We start from the raw sequence: 23,735 nt of genomic DNA, 5'->3' as shown, positions 1-23,735 counted from the left end.
CGGCGGCCGCAGCCTCACCTCTGCCTCCAGATGGCGCCGTCGGCACGTCCTCCGCGCCCGCCGCCACCGAGCCGGAGCCGGAGCCGGAGCCGGAGCCGGAGCCGGCGCCCGCCCTCAGGCCGTTGTTGAAGGTGTGTCCGTCCGCCGGCTGGAGCTGCCAGTTGAGCCCCAGGAGGTGCATCGCTGCCGGAGACACAAAGTCGGGAAACGTCAATACACCGCGCACCGCCAGAAATGGGGGGGGGGGCTCCGGCTGAGGTCAGCGGAGCGGCTTTTGGAAAGAGCCCTGAAGCAACTTGGCTCGGGGGGATGTCCGCGGGCCAGGAAAACGGGCAACAGCGGCCCCCCAAAATAAAACCCCAAAGGAAGCCCCGGTGCCTCCCATAAATCTGCCTCGCTTTTGTTCGGTTATCAGACCTGCTGAGACACAGAAGGGAAAATGCTCACAGTCCAGCGGGTCAGAACAGAGAGGCGAGCTTTTCGTTCCCACTTCGGCACCCCGCACCACCTTCCCCATTCCCACGTTGCAGGGGGACACGTTCTCGGGAACAAAGCGCTGCCGCAAATACTAGCTCCGAGTTTAAATTGTGTGTGATTAGCTTGTACGTTGATTATAAAATTAGCTTTAGCCCTATGTATACTAATGACATTGTAATGCAATTATTTTGTGTTTATTACAACTTATTTAGTTCAACACATTTAACAGCCTCTGTCTTCATTTTGAAGATTAAACTTTCCTGACAAACCCAGGCCTTCGCCAACCCCCTGACCTCACAGTTTTTCCTAATCCAGCGCATGAAACTCGGCCGCCTGGGCCACGCCACAGCCACCCACGCGCGGTCCCAGCCGGGGAAGGTCTGCCTGCTACCAGAGCTTCCCGGCGGCCCCGCAGCCTCTCCGCGTGGCCGTCCCCAGGCCCCGCGGCCTCTCCGCGTGGCCGTCCCCAGGCCGGAGGCAGGCCCGCCTGGCCGTCCCCGGGCCCGCGTGGGCCGCAGGTACGGCAGAGGCCACGCCGCTGCGCCTGACAGGTAAGAGATGGAGCGGGAGAAAGGCCGCGCCGCCGCCTTCGCAAGCGCATGAGTTATAGGCACCGTGGTAGGGGCTAATTGAATAAGTCCTGTGCATAATGCATGAGACTTGACAGGTCTGAATCATTCAGCTGGTGGATTTATGTGCATCTTCACCTTGTATAAACAGAAGCTACCTGAATACATCTCCATACTTTCATCATATTATCTCTATGGCATCCTCCCAACATAGAGGAGCGGTGAGGATAGGAGAGCCCACAAAGCTGGTTTTAGTCACGTTCTTTACGCCCACCATCAGCATTCTTCCTGTTTACGGAGGATGTATGTAAACCTACGTACCACTGAGAACAGCATTTACAGTTACATACTAAAATGGTGTTTGAAAGGATTCACTGTCAGTTTAGGGGCAGAAAATACATATGATCATGGGCACCCTTATAATTGTTCACTTCTGCAGTGGCCGATCCACATAAAATTAGCAGATATTTTGCGTCCAGTTACAAGGAATTGTAGAAGAGCTGGTGTGGTCACAAATGGACCAGCGGTGGCCGCACAGCTAAGCATTCAGAGATTAAATGTTAGGGCTAGGTAAGGCAAAAGACTTATCACAGGAACTGCAATTTACAATGCTTGAGACATCACTCAGATAATCACTGAATTCAGGGAATCTATTTAGGTGTGACCAACTCATATACATATTCCTAAAACCCAAAAAAACAAAACAAAACAAAACAAAACACACCCCACACCCAGAATTCATCTATCCCAAATCCTGGAAATCTTTCAGCACACAATCTATGCAGAGTTTAACCTTCATATTTTTGACAAAAGCAGCTGCTGAGAAGTAAGACAGCTTTCATAACATCACCTTCCCCTAGACATACCTATAGACCAAGCAGATGTCTAAGAATAGTAACTAAAATCAGGAGACATTTTGTGTGAAGAGGGTAGTTGCCAGATTTTGCCTTCATCCTGAATTTGCAGAATTTTTTTTCTATTAGGAGAAAAAAATTGAAAATATACTAAAGCATCCGGTATTTAAAAAAAAATACCAAGTATGAACCTGGAAAGGAAGTTTTGCTGAGCAACTACTCAAAATTTATTTCTAGGGAATGTTCAAGAATTCCTGGAGAACATACAAAAATTTTATGTGGGATCAAATGTTTTATTCAATTACAACTTTTTTGTTTTGCCAAAAAAAACCCCATTGTAAAAGGCTTTTCAGTCTAATCTCGAGCAACTAATTTTCTTTTCAGTATGGCAACGAAACTGAAAAATTGTCCATAAAGCTCAAACAACAAACAAGTTGCTAGCTGACACAGACTCTCCCCATCGAGTGAGAGACATCATCTGTGCTGTAGTCGTGAGAGGACTGGGGAACGCCAGGTAGCAGAGCAGCTTGTGGCATGTTTGTGCTGTCAGCAATTCCCACGCAATGCGCACACACCAGGGCTCCAAAGACAGAGTTCAGCTGGACCACCCCCATAAGCAAAGAGTGCATAAAGATTAAGTGAATTTCAGAGCTCCCAAATGAAAACAAGTCATAGAGGAGAATTAGACTTTTGTGTTTTATACTCTCAGTGTGTCTATTCAAAGTTGCAATTTTTTTTTTTTTATTTTATTGCAAGCGTAACTATAAATGTAGGTCACTTGCAGAGATGAAAGTCTGCTGCTTCAAGTGTGAACCATTCCTTACAACAAAGAGATAAAGAAATCATAACTAATAGTCTGTCCAAGAGAATTATAGTTGCTAACTTATAATTACCAGGTAAATTCAGACAAGGAATTATAAAAGATCTTATTAACATGGTATTAAGAAAGACTTTGATCCATCTGCTTCCAAGTATGCCATGATTTCATTAATAACTCCATTGCTCTGTTTTAATCATAGATGCACATTAGGTAGGAGCAATTAAAGCTCCTTCCTAACGGGGCAGGGATTTGCACGTCCGCTGTAAGTCCCTTACAGAGACAGAGAAAAGATGACAATCTCCTGCACAGCTCATGTATCCATTATGTGATCTACAAACTTCCACTAAGACAGCTGAAGTCACAAACATGAGGAATGTTCACCTTCCACCAAGAATACGTCAAGAAAAGTATGTCACAGGGGCCTCAGGGGAAAGCTCTGTGTTTGCATTGCATATAGCAAACCTGACTGGCAGCCGAGCAGGGAGAACAAGGAGCCACCTATTCTCTCCTGCTTCAGAATGCTACGAGATGGCAAATTTATATGATTAACCTTTTGTTCTGTTAATCAAACAAAAATGCCTCCAGCAAAGGAATAAGTAGAAGCCCGTTTAATTAGAAATACAGGGATCCACTCAAAAGTTAAGTGCACGTGTGTCAGAAGAGAAATTTGGGCTAGTGAATTTGTGCCTGTTTCCTATTGTTTTCTATTGTGGGTTGGGGTTTTTTTTGTTTGGTTTTTTTTTTTGAAACTACAACTAAATAATCTGTGATGCTGTGGCTTTGCCTTCTTCCCCAGTGACACACGTTCATCAGACATTACAGTACTGGCCACATTTTCTCCAAAGGATAGTCACCAGACAGCTGAGTTGGGATACTCAGCTAGATCCAAAGCTGATCATCAAGATAAGCACTGATTTTCCAAAACAGCCCACTTAACTGAACACATTTCCAGAGCTCCACATTTAGCTTATAGATTAACCTTCAGGGACAAACATATCCCTGAAGATTTAAAACACAAAAAAGTGCCATTTTATCTGTTACACTTATGGTGTATTCATAAATTCTAATTCACAGAGCACTTATGTATGTTTTGTAGTTATTATTTGGGTTGGTTTGGCTTTTTTCCCCTCAATGATTAAGCATATTTTCTAAGTTCTTGTCTCTGATACCCGATTTTCAAACATTTGTCTGGTTCATTTAACACTAACATCTACTAGCTCAGGGTAGTGAATTGTGTATCTATATTCTCTAAAAATGAGAATGTAAAACCAGTAAATTTGAAGTAAAACCTTTGAGGTTTATGTAAAAAGTAATAATAAACCTCTCACTCCCACCCCAGCAACACACATACACACAGAGCAAAAGCACCTGGAAGCTAAACCTGCATGCCCACCAAGAACAAAAGCAGAGAACTAGTTCATCACTCCAGGTGGTAGAGCTGTCAAGGATCAGTCTAATACTTACATAAGATAGAGGTTGCTAGAGTGAATCACATATTATTTTAAGAAATCCCAAAAGGTATACAAATCCACAGAAATATGACAAAACTTACATGCAAAACTTTCTTGAATGTTCTCTAAGACTCAGCAGTGTCCCCACACCCCACATTCCTCTTTTGTTCAGTCTTCTCTCGTTCTGGCCATAAACCCAATGCTCACTCCATTCAGAATTTAGTCTAATGGGCAATGCTTTCCAAGCTGAGGAAGCTCTCTGTCTTCCCTTGGTGCTCTCCTGTCACTCTTGACCATGTATTTTTAAAATGAGACACCTCTGGTCTCTTCATGTGCTAGAGATCTCCCTGTAGTACAATGCGGTGTCTGCCAGTAGGCAGGGTAGAATCAGGTTTTGAACTCATCCCTTTGCTCTATGATATGCCTTCTTAAAGGGAGAAATATGCAGATTAACGATCCACCATTTTCCCCATTTCTACTGCACCTTCCCAGTTGAGGTCTGGAAGATACGCACTGCTTGCTTGTTAGAAAATTCAGTATTCCCTAAGCAACTCAAAAAGATGGGAAGATTATAAAAGTGAACAGAATTCAGCACGTTTCCATACATTAATTTTCCAAGCTGTCATGCTTACTAAACCCTAAATTATTGTAATCCAAAATGAACCCATCAAACTATGATCTTTGTCAGGATATATCTAGTCATATGAACTGTAGTAGGCCCGCCTCTTTCCATGTCAAAAAGAAATTGGTCCACTATATCATGAACAACATTAGCAAATAAACACTGAAAGCACATTTGCTATACGTAGTCTTTTGTACTGTAGGGGAGTGGAAACACTGTATGTTTCCTTTCCATCCACTCATGAGGTGAACAATGATGTAACTCTCGTTATTCCAGTATACTTAGTCTTGAGCAACATCAGTGTGATTTCCAAGTCAGGCCTAATGATTCACAGACATGATAAAACAAAACCTACCTAATAAATCTTAGCAGCATGTAATTTCATAATATATGTATTCAAAGAACTATCTGCACATCTATTTTTTATTTCATATGGTCTGTATACTGTTTTAATGCATGAGAATATTTGTATGAAGCAAAAGAAGCTTAGCGTTTTACACTTCTGGGTGCATATAGATGGGTAACTCATATAACTTCAAAAGAATAAACGTATCCCAAAAAATTAAAAATAATTAAACATTATTGCATGCTTACTTTGTATTGAATGTTATTCAGCTGAGACTCGTGGTTCTTTACTAGCTACTGCTTCTTGCTCTTGCAACAGAAATCCAGGAATACCAGAAATTTATCTTACTGATCTCAATTATTATTCATAAAGTAACAGTTAATTAAAAGACGAAACATAGTAGTTTCATGTTCTACTACCATTCCGTTGGAGAAATAGGTTCAAGTTCAACCCAAGTCACAAGTGAGACGAGTGTGTTAGGCCTCTTCCCCAGTGACTACTTGCCCCCATTGCAAAATGAATGCACAATTCATCACAACTGACAAGCTCTCCTCAAGAGATGCCTGAGACAGGAATAGCAGGGGTCTGAAAGTCAGAAAAGAGCAATGGAGGATCTGCATGGGAAAAACTGGCATGGTGCCTGAAAACACTACACTTGATTCTAACTGGTGCTTTCAGGCCTCTATCCGAGGAGCATGGATTATTGGGTAGCTATAACAAGAAAAGTAAGAAGCCTGCCCTAGCTCCTCTCACATCCGAAGAGGTTATAAGACAGTTCACAAACACACACACAATCAGAATTTGCTGAACTAAATCTCAGTTGAGATCCATATTATGCTAACATATCTTATGATTAACAGTAACGGAACACAGAGGACAGCTAGGCTTTTTTGGATGGGCAATTCTGCAAGTGTTATTTATGTACAAGGTATCTCATCATTGTGGACAATCAGTACAAGTCCTCTCCCACAAAATTTGGACTTGGCAACAATATGCCTGACAAAGTCAGTTTCAGCAAGTCATAGATGTTTTACAGAGGCTGACACCATCCTTTGCTCAATAATTTTGTTGGCCAGCCTTCAGCCGCATTTGCAGCAGGAGGAAAACAAGCACTGTCGGTATGTAGCTAGAATGGACTATACGACTCCTTGTATTAAACGATGGCTGAGCCAGTTGTCTCAAAGAAAGCTGCTGCATCCAAGGACCTGGACTCAGAATTATACTAAAGCCCTTTCATATTCAGTTACCAGCAGAAAGGGAGAGTGTCTCTAGGAAGTTCTAATGTGCGATTCCTCCACTTTAACATATATTAAAGTGCTTGGAGAAGCATTACCAAAAAATATGTCTTTGTTACTTAAAGAAGCAGTCCTAAAATAAACAATGGGTACAAGTAGCACCTTTCCTTGCTAGAGGAAAAAATGATGTCTCTCCCAAAATTCAGGACTAACTGCCAGAACTTTCCATTCTTCTTTGAATACCTAGTGTGACTGTGACAAGGACACCAGAGTCCTCCTGAGGGTATCCAAGAGATCTCATAAAAATTCATCACATTCCCAGGCCTTTTTCTAAAAGCAAACCAAAAGCCACATGGCTTGCTAGGTGGAAGTCTGCCATTTTTTATATATTATCTACAGGAAAGTTTAAAGTAGCATGTAAAAAAATCCAAACCTATCATATATGGTATGATAGAGTTCCAAATGGAGCTGATACTGCATTATTTAGGAAGAGGGCTGAGTGAGAACTGCATAAGGACATAACGCAACTGAGCAACTGGTCCATAAAATGGCAGACGAAATTCAAACCCAGTTAACATAAAATAACATAAGAGGAGAGGAGTAAGATTAACTCCACGTATAAAATAATGAGCTATGAGCTGACTGTTACAAAACTGAAGGGAAATGGGCTACATGATAAAGTTCCCTGCAAATTTCAAGTAAGTCAAACATTGAATCATTATGGGAAGAGCAAACCAAGCGAGGAATATTGTTATGCCACCTTCCTTCATCTCAGAAAAGACCTAGAAGAACCAGAGGTTGGAAGATCAGTAGGGAAAAGTACATATATGATTTGCCCGTTCTTACAGGACGACGACTTTAGGATGCTGGAGATAAGTTAATGGATTATTTGACTTTTATCTGATCCAACACAGCTGCTCCTACATGTTCACAACACTCCTTTGTGTACCCATTAGTCCCAATGTTTCTTGAAGTGTTTGATGCATTTTTATCCCCTATACTGTACCACAGCATGTCCCTACCTATCCACCAGCCCAGACAATCTAAGAAATATTTAGATCAACGCATCACAGGCAAACCCTTGAATTTTTATGCCATAAAGTATTTTCTAGAAGCAGTATGATTTTTCGGTCCCCTAGGGCATAAGCTTCAGTACATCTAAATAGGCTGAGAATGTAGTATATAAAATGGCAATTGCTCACATGCCACAAAGTTTGTGCAGGTGTCTCAACCTAGTGTAGTTATTCACCAGCACAATAGTAAATACTCTATTTAATTAATAGCAAAGCAGACTCAGCTATGATTATGAGAGACATATATTTTCAAAATATCTTGTTGGAGATCTCAGGGACACAGGAGATAAGAATTTAACTTTTACATTTGCTACCAGAGATTAAAGATCAGGTAAAAAAAAAAAAAAAAATTCTCTGGACTACCAGTACTTAGCGAATTTATGAACTCATGTTGTAACATTAATGACTAAGAATCCTACAGACCTCATGTAAAACATTTGGATGTACTCCTGATCATATTGTCTCCTCTACTTGTGAGCATTCAACTGTTTGCAGGAAAGGTTAAAGTAGTATTTCAAAAATAGATCACTTGATCTAAATTTAATGTTACTGTTGTAGAATGTATGCAAAAAATACTGCTTCTTGACTGTGACCATTGAAGCTCAACAACGAATAGATGGCTTACTTTCAAGGTCATTCATTCTCACTAAATCATCTTAATCATCAGTATGCTATTTGGTATGCACTATGTTTTCTTAATAAATTAAAATTAAAAGTTCATTTGGGAACTCCATTTAAAGCATTCCAAAATACACAACTTTAAGAATTAACAGATCAAACTATTTTCACTAAAACAATAGATTTGTCTGTATTATCGCTAGAAAGCACAGTAAAGAACCATTTTTCTGCCTTCTTTATCCTACACATAACATTGAACAAGACCTCTCACTTCTTGGAGTCGCTTTTTTTTTTAGCTTACAATGTTGAAAATGGAGAATTCCATTAACTACAATGGCACCGCTGCATATTTTTATATCTTGTAACATGGGTTTTTTCCACTTCTCCATCAATTGAATTAAGCTGATATTGTTACCCACATACAAGCTTCTATATGTCACCCATCCACAAGTTTATACTCTTGTTAACTGTGCCTGAGCTCTTCAACAGTTTTACTTAAAATAATAACAACAACTTCTTGAAACTTTCCAAAGAGAAAGACAGAGTGTATTTTCTGACTACATGAGGAAAGCTGTGAGGACTCATTACCCAGTAAGTTTATGAAACAATGAATGTAATAAATATCTATTTCCACTAGCCTTCTCACAGCTGCAGAGAGAATACAGCTCTTCTTCTCTAATCCAAGAGTGATCCTATAAACACAGTCACAGTAAAACTTGAATTTCAGCACCTCACTTTCTGGGACATAAGGCGAGGGAAACAGAGGCAGACCCTTATCTTTGCTTCTGCATTCTCTGTAAGGACAATGCTTGCTGTGTAAGAGGGGAAAGCCTGGTGCCTCCCCTCTAGAGCAGAAATGCCAGGCATGCTCTTTCCACTCACCAGGGAGACACAGGAGATACTGTGGCTTTTTGAAAACACAATGAAAAGGAAAGTTGACTTCACACAATCTTAAATATAAGAAAGCAATCCTTAGGCATAATTTCACCCTCAGTATGTAAACTCTTTTAGACAATAAACTGTTTAGAACAGGGCTTTTGCTTTAAAGCATCCAGCCCAAGAAGCATTTTAGAGAAACACCATGAAGGATCTATGAATGAGTGTATTGTTATAATCAGCAGCAAAACTTCTGCTTGAATTATTAATTGCTCTCTTTTTGAATAAGTGTTATTGAAGATGAAAAAGGAGATGGAAGGAGACCTATAAGATGGTTCATTATCACTGTGTTCATATAGAAGAAATAGGGGGACCCGAAAAAAGCAATTTTTTTTTTAATTGGTCACACACCCCCTCCAAGCTGACTGATTTCTTTCCCTGTGCACGTCAATAAACTGAATGGAATAAATTTTCAAAGCGCAGCATGAAAGATATACCCACAAATCCCATTAGTAGTAATGTGATTTGTGTGCTTATCTGCCATGCAATGCTTTGAAAGTTCATTCCTCTATGTCCAACTTCAGTCCTTCTACTTCCAAAAATACTTGAAAAGCTTACACGCACTTGCAGTTACTTTTGGGGGTGGGGAAAATTGGAGGATGTGAAGACCTGGCTCCCAATTCCAAGGGTAACAACAGGCAAGCAGAGCTTCAGCCTGCAGGAGCAAGAGTTGTACCTTGGGTGGTTGTTAGTTCCCCAGTCACCAGTCTGGCTGGGACTGAAAAAGATTCTCTGGTTTAGACTGCTCAACTTTTCTCCTATCAGTCCTCTTTAGTGAAATGTTTTGATTTTGTGCCACTTTGAGCAATCTTTTTGTCACAAGAAGGGTAACAGCATTGCATGCTACCTTCAGAATCTGGAATCTCATGAAAAAGACCTTAAAAGAGAAGCAGAATACAGTGCACTATTCATTTATTCTCGTGACAGGCCCTAGATTGTACAGAGCATAGAAAAACTGGCACAAGATTAATCAGTTCCTGAACCTGTATAAAATGAACTCTCTTCTTATGGCAATTTTAAGAGTCAAGGCTGCAATCTTTGTGGTCTTGCATCTAAACTAGATGGCTGTAACTAGTAAGAAACAAGTTTGTATTTTTATTTATCTAATATAGCATCTTTCAGCCTGGAAGGTCCCAAATCATATTATACACTATCCACTTTACCAGCCTTGCCAAAATACTGCCACTTTTGAAATAGCCTTAGAGTAGCAGAAAAGGATGCTCTTGACTAAAACACAATGGAAAACCTCGGGTTTTTTTGGAGCAATTGTGAGCGTTTAATGTTAATACAAAGCAAATTGAATCCAATTTTAATTTCACACCTAAAAGACACCATTATCATGAACAAAGTACCCAGCTCATCTTTATTCTGTTTGCAAGAGGAGGAAGAACCTAGCTGGGCCTTGAAACGGATGTTTCAAGGAATATAGACACAAATATACTCTCTTAAATCACTGATGCCTGAACTTACAAGAATTAGAATAACTGCTTTACTTTTAATACTGATTGTAACCCTAAGGGATATCATGTCAAACATTTATTCAACTACATTCATCTTCCAAAAATGCAACTGCCCTAATCTCTACAAACATGTTGAACAAGATTTTCATAATCTAACTGTTTCAAAGCATTCAGACCTTGACTCAACCTCTAATTGTTGGCCATATTGATAAGAAAATAGTTTTTACCTTTATTACTCCTTTGTGTATGCTAAATGAAGTGGAACTGCATGATGATGAATGGCCAAATTTCTGTCCACACTGCAAAAAGTATAATTTCTAATCACACAGTATATTCTTCCCTTAATAGAATTGATACAGAATAGTTTAATTTAATCACCTGACTGTAAAACCTTGCATGAATGATAAAATTTAAGGTTTTACTCTCTACACAAAGTAATTATTAGAGTTAAAAGTTCATTACAAAGAGGAAATAAATCTGAAGATGAAAAGTAAATATGATTTTTTCTTCTCCCAAACCTTCTCATTAATTTTCAACACTATAAACTATTTATACTTCTTTCACGATATGCTTCAAAAGGTATATACAAACATAGCCTAAATCATATCTTGATATTGAGATAAAGGTATAGATGATATTTAGCATCTAGGCAGATTTAGACCTTCTATATGCATTGCAAAGCTGACATTATTAATGTATTGTGAATTAGATGTCCTACTGATCCAGAACAGAAACATAGATGAAAATCAAACATACAGATTTTATTTGATAAATATCTTATACAACTAGTCAGTTACAGCCTTCTAACTCATATTCCTTTGTGGTTTTTTTTAATGGTGACGTTTTAAAAAATAAACAGTTATCAAATTGGACTCTAGTTATGTTTTTGAGAATTTTTTTTTTCCATTGTCCTTACTTGATTTCTATTAAGCATTTCCCATAATGGGCTTATTATAACTGGGATATATTCTATTTTTAATCTTATACCTGTCTTATTCTTGGCAGGTTTCCAAGTCTGAAGTTTGCTTATCTTGCCTTCACAGGAAAAATAATTTTTCTAACAAAGCAGAGACTGAAAGCTTGCCCTCCTGCATCCATGCCTTCTCACCTTCCCATCTAGAATTCTGGAGCTGGTAAGGAAGTACAAGCTGCAAGTGAGGACATGATTTCAGTGTGATCACACCAATATGGAAGTGCATTAGAAAACAGAGAAATCAATGAAGGGTTTATATGGTGCCAGAATTTTAGTTTTCGATCACTGCCTTACTTTGAAGTGGTGGAGTTGCAAGTTTTCAGACTGCAGCAATATATGTTTTACAAGGAATTTCTGTGTGTGTGTGTGTTCATATATGATTATCAATTGCATCACCAAAACATCCTGTTATACAATTTCATCAGCCAATATAGGAATGAACAAAAGCTTGCATATGCATTTTAAGTCCCAAGAAACATCATGATAGCACACCAGTCTACATAAGTGCATTTCAAGCACTGTGCACCATGCATAATGGAAGACAATTAGATCTAATTTGGATACCTACATCCCCGTTCATCTCAGGAACATCATCATATATACACACTTAATTAAATATTAATATTTGTATTACTTTTCTTTATCTATTATGTCTTAAATTGCCTTTGATAATCTGGGTTTTTAAGACTAGCTCAATTTGATCATCTTGATATACCAAAATCACAGCTGAGATAGTAGAAATCACCATTACAGATGGAGCTGCTGTCCACAACAGAAAAATGAAGCCAGCTTATTGTACAGAGCATCTGATACCTGATCATTTTAATGAAGCTTTCTGTCTTGCATACAAAATGGTGCAGAAGCCAATTCCACTGTCTAAGGTCAGCAATGCAGAATGCTCATCATCAGTCAGTTTAAAGCTGTTTAAAATCAAGGCCCATTGTAATCAAGGTCAAAATTGTCACTGACTTCAGTGGAGAGAGCTTCACTTCAGAACTCGTCTATTTATTTTAAGTATTTGAGACTGCGAATATCATAACAATGCCTGAAAAAACAGTGTTTTCTATAGGCAACAGCAATGCAACCCATAAAAAACTTTACCCTCCAAAGTCAACAGTTTAAATTGCAGGGTGAATTGGATATGAGTGATAATGCATTAGCATATACATCACTGTATACAATTAATTAATTAATGAATCATAGAATAAAATATGAGCTAGATGACATACCCTCAAAAACCTTTGGCATTAATTACATACACTTTGTAAACTGAAATTATGTTAAATTATTAATACAGTAAATTTTAACATATGTAACAACATAACTTAATAATACCAGTAAAATAACCAGGAATTATCCTTCACAGATAAGACAGCTTACACAACAAGGGGCAAAAAGCAATATATGGTAGCTAGTACTACACATTAGCACTTCATAGCTAATGCTCAAGTTCTACTTCTTCATGTCTGTAACACCCAGTTGGCCAGGAACCAAACCAGGATTATATATCTTTTTTTCTTTGACAGATGAAACAGTAAATACTATACTTAAAAAAAACCTCAACAAACCCTAAACTATATTGAAAATCCATTTAGCATTTCAGCCTCACTCTTCACTATGAAATTTATTTTCCTTTTATTTTTTTTTTTCCTTTCAAGAATTTGCTTCATCTTGGAAGCTGGTATCAAAGCTGCTCCTCGATAACTTAAAAGAAAAATTACTTGAAACTCCTCAGTGTCACTACATCTGACAAGTTTCTGCAATGTATTTACCACCTTCTTTCACAACATTACTAAAATTTAAATACCCAGAAAGTGCTACAGCTGAGATTTTTTTCCATCCATTTCAATTTGAGAAAGATGCATTTGATTGTATGGTCTAATAGAGAAAATCTGCTCTGTCTACTGGAAATGGCTGTCCAAGCTAGTTGTGGGAAATAAAATACACACAACCTTTATTTTTCTAGGATATGAACAGAAATTAAAATGAAGACACTACCAAACCTATTCATAAATCTTTACAAATCTCACCCTCTAGGACAGGTTTAAAAAAAAAAACAAACACAACCCTGTGATAACACCTACAGAGTTATTTCACCAGTTTTTCCATTTAAATGTGATTTTGACAATTTAATGAGTACATTCTTTCAAAAATAACAATGGTATTGTATGACTGTCATGTAAATGTAACTCAGGATTGCCATCAGTTCATTAAATTATTTCAGAAATCTGTCCACATCCCATGTTTTTGCAGACTTTACATAAACTGCAGCTCTCAATTCATTCTTGAAAAATATTTTAACATTTGCATTCAAGTCCTCAGAGGTAAATTTTCAGTTCAGATGCAGGATAAACAAATCTCCATCCCTATACTACATTATGGAATTCTATGCAAAAGCAGTTCTCTTTTTATAGAGGACCACAGGCCTTTGGGACGAAACAGCCTCTGGAGCATTGCATTGTTAGCACTCAGGTTGCAGAAAGCACCATGAAAAAAACTGCTTTCACACTGTGATTTCCAAAATGTAATATCACCCAATGCAAAAAGTAATGAAGCTGAAATGATCAGATATTGTTCTGAACAATGTAACTGACTGCACAGTACCATTGAGGTCTGAGGAAGGAATGCATTATATTCTGCTGTATATTTCTGAGTCAGACCAATGAAGTTCTTTGAAGCTTTACTACAACAATTTTGAATTTGAAATATTTTCAGAACTTATCTTCTCCATTTTAGCAAGCTAGACACAACACACTCACTGACTCCTGTCAGGGAACAATGGGAGGGACTGAGCATGCAGTGGCTAAGCACTCTCATTGAAAAAACCGGAGGATGCTGCAATAATTGTCCTGAGAGGCTAGAAAGGAAACAAGACTCTATGCTGACAGCTTAGCTCAGCATGAACTCTCATTTTTCACACGGAGCTAATTAAAAACTGAAATTAGTTAAATATGGAAATGACACTTGCAAGCACTTTAGCTGAATTCTGGCAAAATCCCTCTAGAGTGCTGCGACACTACCTGCTGCTTCAAAACTCCCCAATTGAATTTCACAGTTAAAAGGCTGAGCAAAGGGAAAGTTATTACAGAGATTTCCAATACAAAATGTGTCTGTAAAATTCTAAATTAAATTTCATGGTAGCCCTTTCAGTAACTAGGGACACACTGTGCAGTCCAATGATATGGTGCTCAAATAACATCCCTGCATGTATTCTCTGATTATCTCACCTTTAGGCACTGTGCTGGTTGTGCCAGAACTGTGAAGCTCACAAGGATACCAGCACTACAATGCTACAAAGATAAGCCATGTACTGCTACTGAAGTAGTTATTTGGAAAGCATGGATGCACGGCGCATAAAGGAATTACTTCCACAGTTTAACAGCAGAAATCTCAGAAAATCAGAACCCAGCAACCAAAATATTTTATGCCTCATGATTTTAATTTGTATTTGTAAGTGGTGAATACATATACAGAGAAGGGTCTATACTGCAATAAATTACATGGCCTATATGTATATATATCAGTGCTTTACAGTCAAGGTAATAATAAAAAGCACTTCTGCATATTTAAATGGGCATAAAGAACCAAGGGACTGGATATGCATAAAAGGTATGATGACTGACATTAGCTTTTTGACTAAAGCACCATGTGAATTCCATTTTGCTGCACGTGACTTGCCTAGTATGCATAAAAGCAAGGGTATTTGCCCAAGGGCAAATATGATTTCTGAATGCAATTTAACGATACCCGCCCACCGAGCAGATCATTTTGGATCCATACCAAGGCATTCGGGATAGCCAATCACTTTCAAAACAACTGGAGCGTTTTGATTTTATTGTTTTTCCTACATTCCATCCCTTTACCCTTGAGGCAATCCCCTCCCACTGGCCTGCAGCCACTATTGCACCAACAAATTTCTGTCTAGGAAAGCCAGCAAAAGATGCCACATAGCATAAAAGCCACTGTTACTCCCAAGTCTGCTGGCAGGGGGTATTGCTGCACCCAGCCTGCCAAAACCTCTTCCCTGGCAGCTATCTGTATAATCTGTGTATCACACCCAGGCTTTGCTAGTCCAGGGCCTTGAAACATCTCAGCTTACCCAGCTGGAGGGGATATGCTGCAGCTGCACCATCAGACCCTCTTATTTTATTGAATTTTGAATATGCAGTTTCAAAGCAATTCAAATGAATTTGCCCAAGGCCTCAGATCAGTAAAACTACTGATACCATCTGCAGCAGGCTTCCTAAATTTGAAGCATTTAAAAACAGGTGACAGGATAGGAGCTTTCAATGTAAGGACTGACACTCATGAAAAGCCTGCTAAACAAACTTGGTTATGCCCCATTTTGGCAAGGAAGGAACTGTATGGCTTTCAGCCCAATTCTCACAATAGCACTGGTAATAATGGGAAGTTCCATTTTAAATTATTTTTTAAATCATGTATATTTTTCCAGGTTAAAAAGGAAGCATTTATTTGATCACTGAGCTTCATGTATTTTAAAGCATCTATATGAGTGGAGATAAAGAGCAGACTATGATGAACATGAACTCTTAACTAGAGGGTGTATTAAGAAATCTAGAAGCCAATATCTAGCAGGTCGAGGCCTCTTTCAAGTTTATGAAACTCCAATGAGATCATTAAAACACAGGTTGCCCTAAAGGAGGAAATCCAAAGGCATGATTATAACACTCTTCCCTTCAAGTAATATTTTTAATAATGCCCATTGCTTAATCATATTCAATACCCTTAAACATCCCAGATGATGTTGAAATGTATGTACACACAGCATTGTTTAAGTCCTGCAGGGACACAGACACTAACAGCAAGACTACAGTAAACGGATACTACATTTTGACCAAGGTCCCTTGTTTAGAGCTCTGCTTTTATAAAACAGCAGAACTGTAAATATCCAGAAAGGACAGAATAATAATTAAAAAACAACAACAAAAAGATACCTTGATGCCCAGGGACATATGAGCTGAGTCTCCTACAGATTCTGCACTGCCAGCATAACCCAGATCTGCCAGCTAGGAAACCACTAATGTTTCCCTGCTCATAATGCCATCCAATTCTTCTTCCAGCAAGCAGAGGCAAAAGATTAAATTCCCTATCTAGCAGTTGTTCACGCCTATGGTCCATTTAGAATATGCCTGACTGACAGGTACAAGCTTAAAAACTACTGGGACATATACCTGGCTAGCTATCAAACCAGGAGCCAGAGCCTCAGCCAGAGGAAGCAGAGCGTGTCAGCCAAAGAACTGGGTCGAGGTGGTTGTGGTCCCAGCCTGGTGCCTTGCACTTACTTACTCGCTTCACACTGAACAGGGAGTCAGTGAGCTGCATACTGGTTTCTGTTGTTTCATTGCCCTGACTGCATCTGTATACACAAGCCTGTCTGGAGCAATGATACAGCAAATAACTAGTACCTACTTCTCTTGTCTGTGGGTTTTAAGAGCACCCATATTATCTGTATGCATAACTACCCTATTTGGGGATCAGTACTCTTAAAGAGAGAAATTATTTTTACCATCTTCTTCACCCTCTCCTGTCGTCCTACCTCAGTATACTCCCAGGAAGATATAGCTTGGGGAGGGAGCTAGAGGCAGAAAAGGGGAATCTGGGGAAGGGTGCTGTCAGATACAGCCAGGCAGCTTACTTTGAAGAGCAATCATAAGCCAATGACTTACGCCTTTTAAAAGATCCCTAAAGAATAAACTATAAAGAACTTGCTAGAAAGAACAGCATATATTCCAATCAACTTGTGATTGTACTTCAAATCTGCAATGAACATTCACTCTCCAAAGTGCTTTATGCTATACTCAGCACATGACGCAAATCTGGGTAAGCACCACTGGGATAAAACCTAAGACATTCTTACAAGGGGGACATCCATGCAGACAACTGCTTTTGTCACTAATGCTTCTGGGAAAGTATTTACTCATGAAGAAAATGAATAGTGGCTTGAAGGTGAGAAATTAAGACTGAGGATTTTCATCTACAGGCACTTAAAGGTATGTAATCATTCTCTTGTTCTTTTCCCTCCTCTTGCACTCAGAAATATCCAATAAAGTTTAAAAACCTGAATCAAGGAAAAAACCTGAGCCTGAAGCCTCCCTTTGGGGAGGGAGAAGAGAGGAGGGAGCAAAGGGGGCTGACAGACAGAAATACATTATTTATTCTTTCCATAACCAATATAGCATAGCAGCATGAGCCAGGGAATTACATCCACCAAGCACACATGCTACAGCCATCTTTGCCCTTGTAGGAACTGCTTCAGTGCTCGGAAGATGCAGCATGCACAACCCAGCGATGTCATCCTCGTGACATAAACCAGCCTCCATATGCAGAAAGCAATGGAGCGAAGATTATTCCCAAAGCTGAGGCCAATAAAGGGCTACTGGTTCCAGGAGACTGGTGAGCCAGGTACCCCCAGAGAGTTTACAAGCTGGTTCTTCAAGCCATAGGCGAGAACAAGACTGCTAAGATCATTCGGCCTCACTCTGAACTGCTTCCTCATACTGATTTTCTTTGTAAACAGAGCCTAACTCATCCCATAAGAGGCAGAAAGATTCACTTTGTGGCTTTGCCAAATACAGGGTCCTCAGTGGGAGCTACACAGGTTTTGCCCTGTAAAGTCATTCTGGCAGTCTAGACAGTCTAATTCATTAAATGAATTCTTTGAATTGTAAAACTTTAGTCAAGGTCATTTGCAAATGCACACCTTGAGTTCAATTATGTTTTACCAGTGGATGGCACAATTAAAAGAAAAAAACTGTTTTTATAACTCATCACTCTTTTCCCCTTGGTTATCAATTTTTAAATACAGGGCAAGAAAAAAAAGTGTGGTTTTGAGAAAATTCTGAACACATAAATGTTTCAGATCACTTCTACTGTATGGAACAAGAAAATGTTTCTTTTAATAGTGTGATTTGATGTAATTTGCCTTATGATTTTTCTTAAGGTACAGCAAATGTTGAACAGAAAATGGCACATATTTCATTTCAAGATACAGAGCCAAATTCATCCCTGCATCTTTTTCATGCCCCATTGGTCTAAGCCAATTATTTTCAATGGAGCTATATCAGTGTGAAAAAGGAATAATGCAATCATGAATCAAGTTCATACTATTTTTCATGACAATTCCACTTCAGCAAAGCCTCAGATATAACCTAGTGAACCACAGATCACAGTAATATTTCATAAAATTTGTTCAACAAAATGTATTAAATAAACTTAGCTTTCCACCTGTTTCTTAGCAACTTAGCAACCCTTAAAATATCAGAACACTGGGAACAAGCGTTCAAAATCTTACCTACAAATGCAGGCTTTACTTTTGAGAATAGCTGCGCCAGCATTGATGGCCATAAATGCGAGAATAAATTTTGCAGAATGGGGCCATAACGCATACATTTTACCTGTATCTGCACCCAGTCCTTAAGGTATCTCTTAATTAGTGGTATCATTTGCTAGGCTATTCACTAGATCTGTCACGTAAATTCAATAGCAAGGATATTAAGGTTTCATTACAGGAGATATCAAAATAAAAGTATCCCTAAATAGCTTAAGTGTCCCACGACCAATTGTCGCACGTTTTATGGTTTCCAGTGATTTCAGTAACAGCTCTGAAAGTGAGCTGGAGGAACAAACGTGCCCTGCAGCACTGCATCTTGGGCTCGGGCATCCTCCACAGCACCAGTTTTATGCTCTGTGACCAGCTATGGCCAACGAAGTACCACATTCGTGCTATACCTTCATGTGAACCCATCACTAGAGAGCCAAGAACAGTGCTGTCTAACTGAAGTTCAACAGCTGCATCAGAACAGGGAAATGAAACTTAATTCCTCATGGAAAAATGCAGTGGGACTGTATGAAAACTGCAGGAGAGGGTCCACAGCAGTTTTAGTCTTATCTTTAGATAGATGGCAATAAATCCTTAGTACTTGTAAGGAAAACTTGCTTACACTACAGCACCCTGAAGTCTTCCCTTGTAAGAGCCAAGAAGCAACTTAACTCTGCACATGAAGGGTACAGCCACTGTCAGCTTTGTGAAATGAGGGAGAATGCGGTGTCGATAGGACCCTGTCTAATTGATAATTAGACCAAGTAACAAATCTGGGGTTAAACCCTGTAGTCTTAACTGAAGATTGTTTCCCGCAATACCTTTTCATCAGCTTCTGCATGATTTAGAGTTTAAAATAAAGCTTCTAACCCCGAGCTCAGTATTGTGAAAAGAAACACAGCTCAGGAAAGCCTGGATCTTCGCTCGGCTACGAAAAGGGCCAGATTCTGTCTGTGTGAGCCTCTGGGGCTCCTTATCTGTTGTAGGCAAAACAAACGTTTTGTGAGCTGGGAAACTAATTTCTGTCTTTATTAGGGCCAGGCTGACGTCACAGATGTTCCTAGTCACCCCCCAGTTCTTCTCGCCAGCGCCCCAAGGCCTGCCGTGGCCTGCAGCCAGGCCGGGGCCCGTTCCTCCCTCCCGCCCGCGCGGCCCCCATCCCCCCTCCCTCCGCCGCGGGCGCCCCGCGCCGGCACTGCACGGGCTTCGTCTGCGCGGCCTGAAGCAGTGCCAAAGGCACCGTGTTCCCCATGAGAAACGGCAGAAACGTGGCCCTTGCCGCTTCGGAAACACAGTCACCAAAATCACATACGATAAATGGGGGAAGGAGCGCAAGTGACTCAGTAAACGTAAATATCGATGCAGTAGACACGTACGAAACAACTTTAGCAACATCTCCTGTTAAATATCCTCACGCTGGATTTGTCAGAAGTACTGTCAAATGCCGTAACTAAAATCTGGACAGTTCTCAAGTGGCCACAGCAACATTACTCTGGTGTACCTAAGGCACCGGCATCCTGGAGACTGGGTTGGCAAACAGTTAGAAGATAAGCATAATACTGCTGGTTTCCCTCCTTTTTTCCTAAAAGACGAATATGAATTTGCCATTACTAAAAAGTATTCTTGACACAAGCACTGCAAAGGACAACCAGCTGTGACAGGGACACAAACCCGACTTGTGAACGCCTGCCAGGAGCTGCTGGGAGGGCGGCTGGGCGGGAGGTGCGCGCTCCTGGACCCCGTCCCATGACTAACCCTGACACAGAAACAGGCTCCGCTCCGTTACCCTTCCTTGACATCTTCCAGCTGCTAGCCATGGCATGCTGCTTAGCTTAGTTCACCTTAAAATTTCCTCGCGGATGGCTGTAGTATGCATTCGTGTAGGCTGATGATTTAGTGGTTGCCTGCTGGTATCAGAGAAAGGAGCATTTTTCCCTTCAAGTGTCTGCTTTGTAAATCAATTGCTAAATTATGTGCTACTTCATTCACATTTTTTTGGGCCTCTATCTGACGTAAGACACCTGCTGTGGTGATAACTGACAAAATATGTGGAACCTGGGGAGAGAATGAGGAAAAGACAGGAAAGAGGAGGACTCTGACTATTTTTGCACATGCGACCTATTGGCAGAAATGCTCAGGCAGTGGCATATAAATGCTGTAGATCGAAACTGCTGAATTTTTTAGTAGCACAATACACTACATACCATTGCTGTTGCACCAGAATACAAGCACATAAAGAGCAATCTTCAAAGCAATAAAATAAGACGTACCCAGCTGTGTTTCAGTTCATATACATCCACAAGAAGCTTGTACTTTTCTATACTAATTCCACAGCAAAATCAAAGAACACAAAGCTACCAAAACACTGAACAAAATTCTAGAGAGTCAAACTTTAATGATCAAGAAAAATAAATTTAGTTTTATTAATCTGTATCATGGAAACACAAGACATTTAAAGCAGCTTTGCAACATCTCTCTTAATTAACCTGTATCAGGTTATTTGGATGAAATCACAGTCTCACTGTCAAGATCAAAATATTCACTGTCTTCTCCATAAAGCAACCATTAAAATTTTTAAAAGCAACTTGGGAACATTGGCAGAGTTGTCAACATTACAAATAGGTACTGCTAACATTCACATCTCCTTATATTTTACTTTTGTTTGGAAGGCCTTATAATTTTTTTTCAGTAGTAACATAGAAATTACTTTCCTTGGAATCAGACTGAAGATTCCTGCAGATTCGTAAATGAGAAAACACGTTATCGCCACTAACACTAACACAAAGGAAATAGAACTACTCCTACACGTGATAGCATTGAAAGACAGAGTGTGTAGTATCAGCATTAGAAAATGGATGAGTAAACCAGAGGTGGGAAAAGGCAGATTACTGTGCAAGCAGAGTAATTTTGAAAGCTTCACTGGGGAATTGGGATCTGCTCCCTCCAAAAGAAAATCAACCAGAAAGCAGAAGTAACACACTGCTTTTCCTTGTTCAGTACAGTTCTTTTCATCAAGTTGTATGGGAAACAGAATAAAACTTGTCATCTTCCCTTCAGAACAGAGCATTAATGTAAAATGTTTGATTATTATTGTTACAGCTTCTGCCACATTAGATTGTACTTTAACTCATTTTATTTTTTAAGGTGATTATCCTGCTAATAAAAGACACTAGGCTGATAGCCCCAGAAGCCGATATTTGCCATTTATTCTCAGAACAGGAGTAGCACTGAAAGATTCCCCAAGTGGTCCAGCTTCCCTCCTACTCTGAAGAAATTGCTCCTTTATCATTGTCTATTCTGGAAAAAGAATATACCTCAGCTAAAATAACGGTAAAAAGTGACTTAGCACTGTGTGTGGGCAAAGGGTGTCATACCTGCTATCCTGGCAACAACCAGTGGATGCACTTCATGTCATGGGCTTGGTTCCGCTCAACAGAGCCTTCTCAGAGCTGGGCAGTGCTGATTTCTATTTGCCCTCTGCTCAGCTTACAGGAGGGAAAAAAGTGCAGAAATGGCTGCACTTCCCCAAGGAGCAGTGTTTGCCCAGCAAACAGCCTGAAAAGCAATACTTTGCTCCACAGGGACAATAGTGTGGGGTCCCAAAATAAAAATGGATAGATAAGGTTTGCTGGGAGAGCAAGTCCTACAACCTAAAAGACCAGAGGAAGGCTTTAATTGCTTTGGTAGCACCCAAGGCTACAGCCCCTCTCCCTGCATAAAGTTACCTGGGAAAACCAAACTAGCTGGGGAACAAGTGGTTACGTGGAGCAGGACAGTGAGAAAAACACCCTGATGCACAGATCCCAAAGCTCAGCTGACCCTCATATTAAGTTTTAATAGAATATCAGAACTCATCTTAAATAGTATACCGATATTCTTCATTAAAATAACTAACAAAACGTTAGTTATTCACAAATAAAAGTGTTGAGATGTTAGCTGGAACAATTATTTTGCCTACTGGAAGGGAAAACAACGTTAAAACATTGTTCCAAATGTGATGTGAACATCTAGGATTCTTTGGAAAGTGGGTGTAGTGAATCTCATGTTATCATTCCAGCACTTCGTGAAGAAGTCACTTTGTTATCAACAGACACAAACATTCACACACACAGATCTCTCCTCCTGGACTACCTGAAAATAGGCATGAATTGTCTATAATACTTTACCACCCTGTGCTATGATTTCTTTCTGAAACACAACACTCTTTATTAGATCTAGTTATTACATTACTTTTAAATACCAGAATATAGAGCCTGATACTACTCAAAACAGATACTCAAAACCAGCAGACCTAAGATGCATTTTTTACAGTAATGTAAAATATATACATTACTCAAACTCAATTTAGTCATCTGAAATGTAGAAATAATAACATTTACTTTCCCCACAGTAAAGTGCTTATAAGCTAAATTAGCATTAACTATTATTCATCTCATTTCTAGAAAACAGTGAATCATAGCCTTATCTTTAAGCATTATTTTAAAAAAATGAATAAGTAATTTCATTGAGCAGGAAATAAAACTTTTGTCTTTCTTTTCAATTCTTCCAACTACATTATTTACCAGAAGCTAATTTAGCCTATTTACAGAAAAATCAAGTCATTTTTTTGGCTCCTCTGTGCTAGAATTAATCAGAAGCAGCATGATTCCATGTTTAATTTCAATCACAGCAGCTATTGCTTTACAAATAAATAAAACTTTCAAAATTTTTATTGCTCCTAAATAAGATGCTCACTTTTTCTTAAGGAAAATAAAATTTAGAATACTGGCTTCTACACAAACTTTTGTTTAATTATGAGAGGACCACAGAATATGTGTTTTCGCTTAATAAAATCCAAGTGCATAATTAAAACTGCATTTTCTTGAAAGACATCAGCAGTATCTGGGTCATCTAGAAGATGTCCAGACCATCAAGAATTAAAATGCCCACAAGGAAATACAACTCGGGGGGGGGGGGGGGGGG

At 39.5% G+C, this 23,735-nt stretch overlaps 1 protein-coding gene across 2 annotated transcripts in view; it reads right to left on the bottom strand.

Annotated features, from left to right (window-relative positions):
- TENM2 (teneurin transmembrane protein 2) overlaps positions 1-23,735 on the bottom strand; it is a 544,454-nt gene that overhangs the window by 132,507 nt on the left and 388,212 nt on the right. For both annotated transcript variants that reach the window (XM_010579129.1, XM_010579130.1), the window contains one exon: positions 19-183. In XM_010579129.1, the coding sequence (XP_010577431.1) occupies positions 19-183 (165 nt within the window). The remainder of the gene's footprint in view (positions 1-18; positions 184-23,735) is intronic.

The sequence above is a fragment of the Haliaeetus leucocephalus genome, unplaced genomic scaffold (genome assembly GCF_000737465.1).
Source record: "Haliaeetus leucocephalus isolate CR32 unplaced genomic scaffold, Haliaeetus_leucocephalus-4.0 Scaffold656, whole genome shotgun sequence".
NCBI classification, from domain to species: Eukaryota; Metazoa; Chordata; class Aves; order Accipitriformes; family Accipitridae; genus Haliaeetus; species Haliaeetus leucocephalus.
Note: the sequence above shows the minus strand (reverse complement) of the source record. Positions and strands in the feature narration are given on the sequence as shown.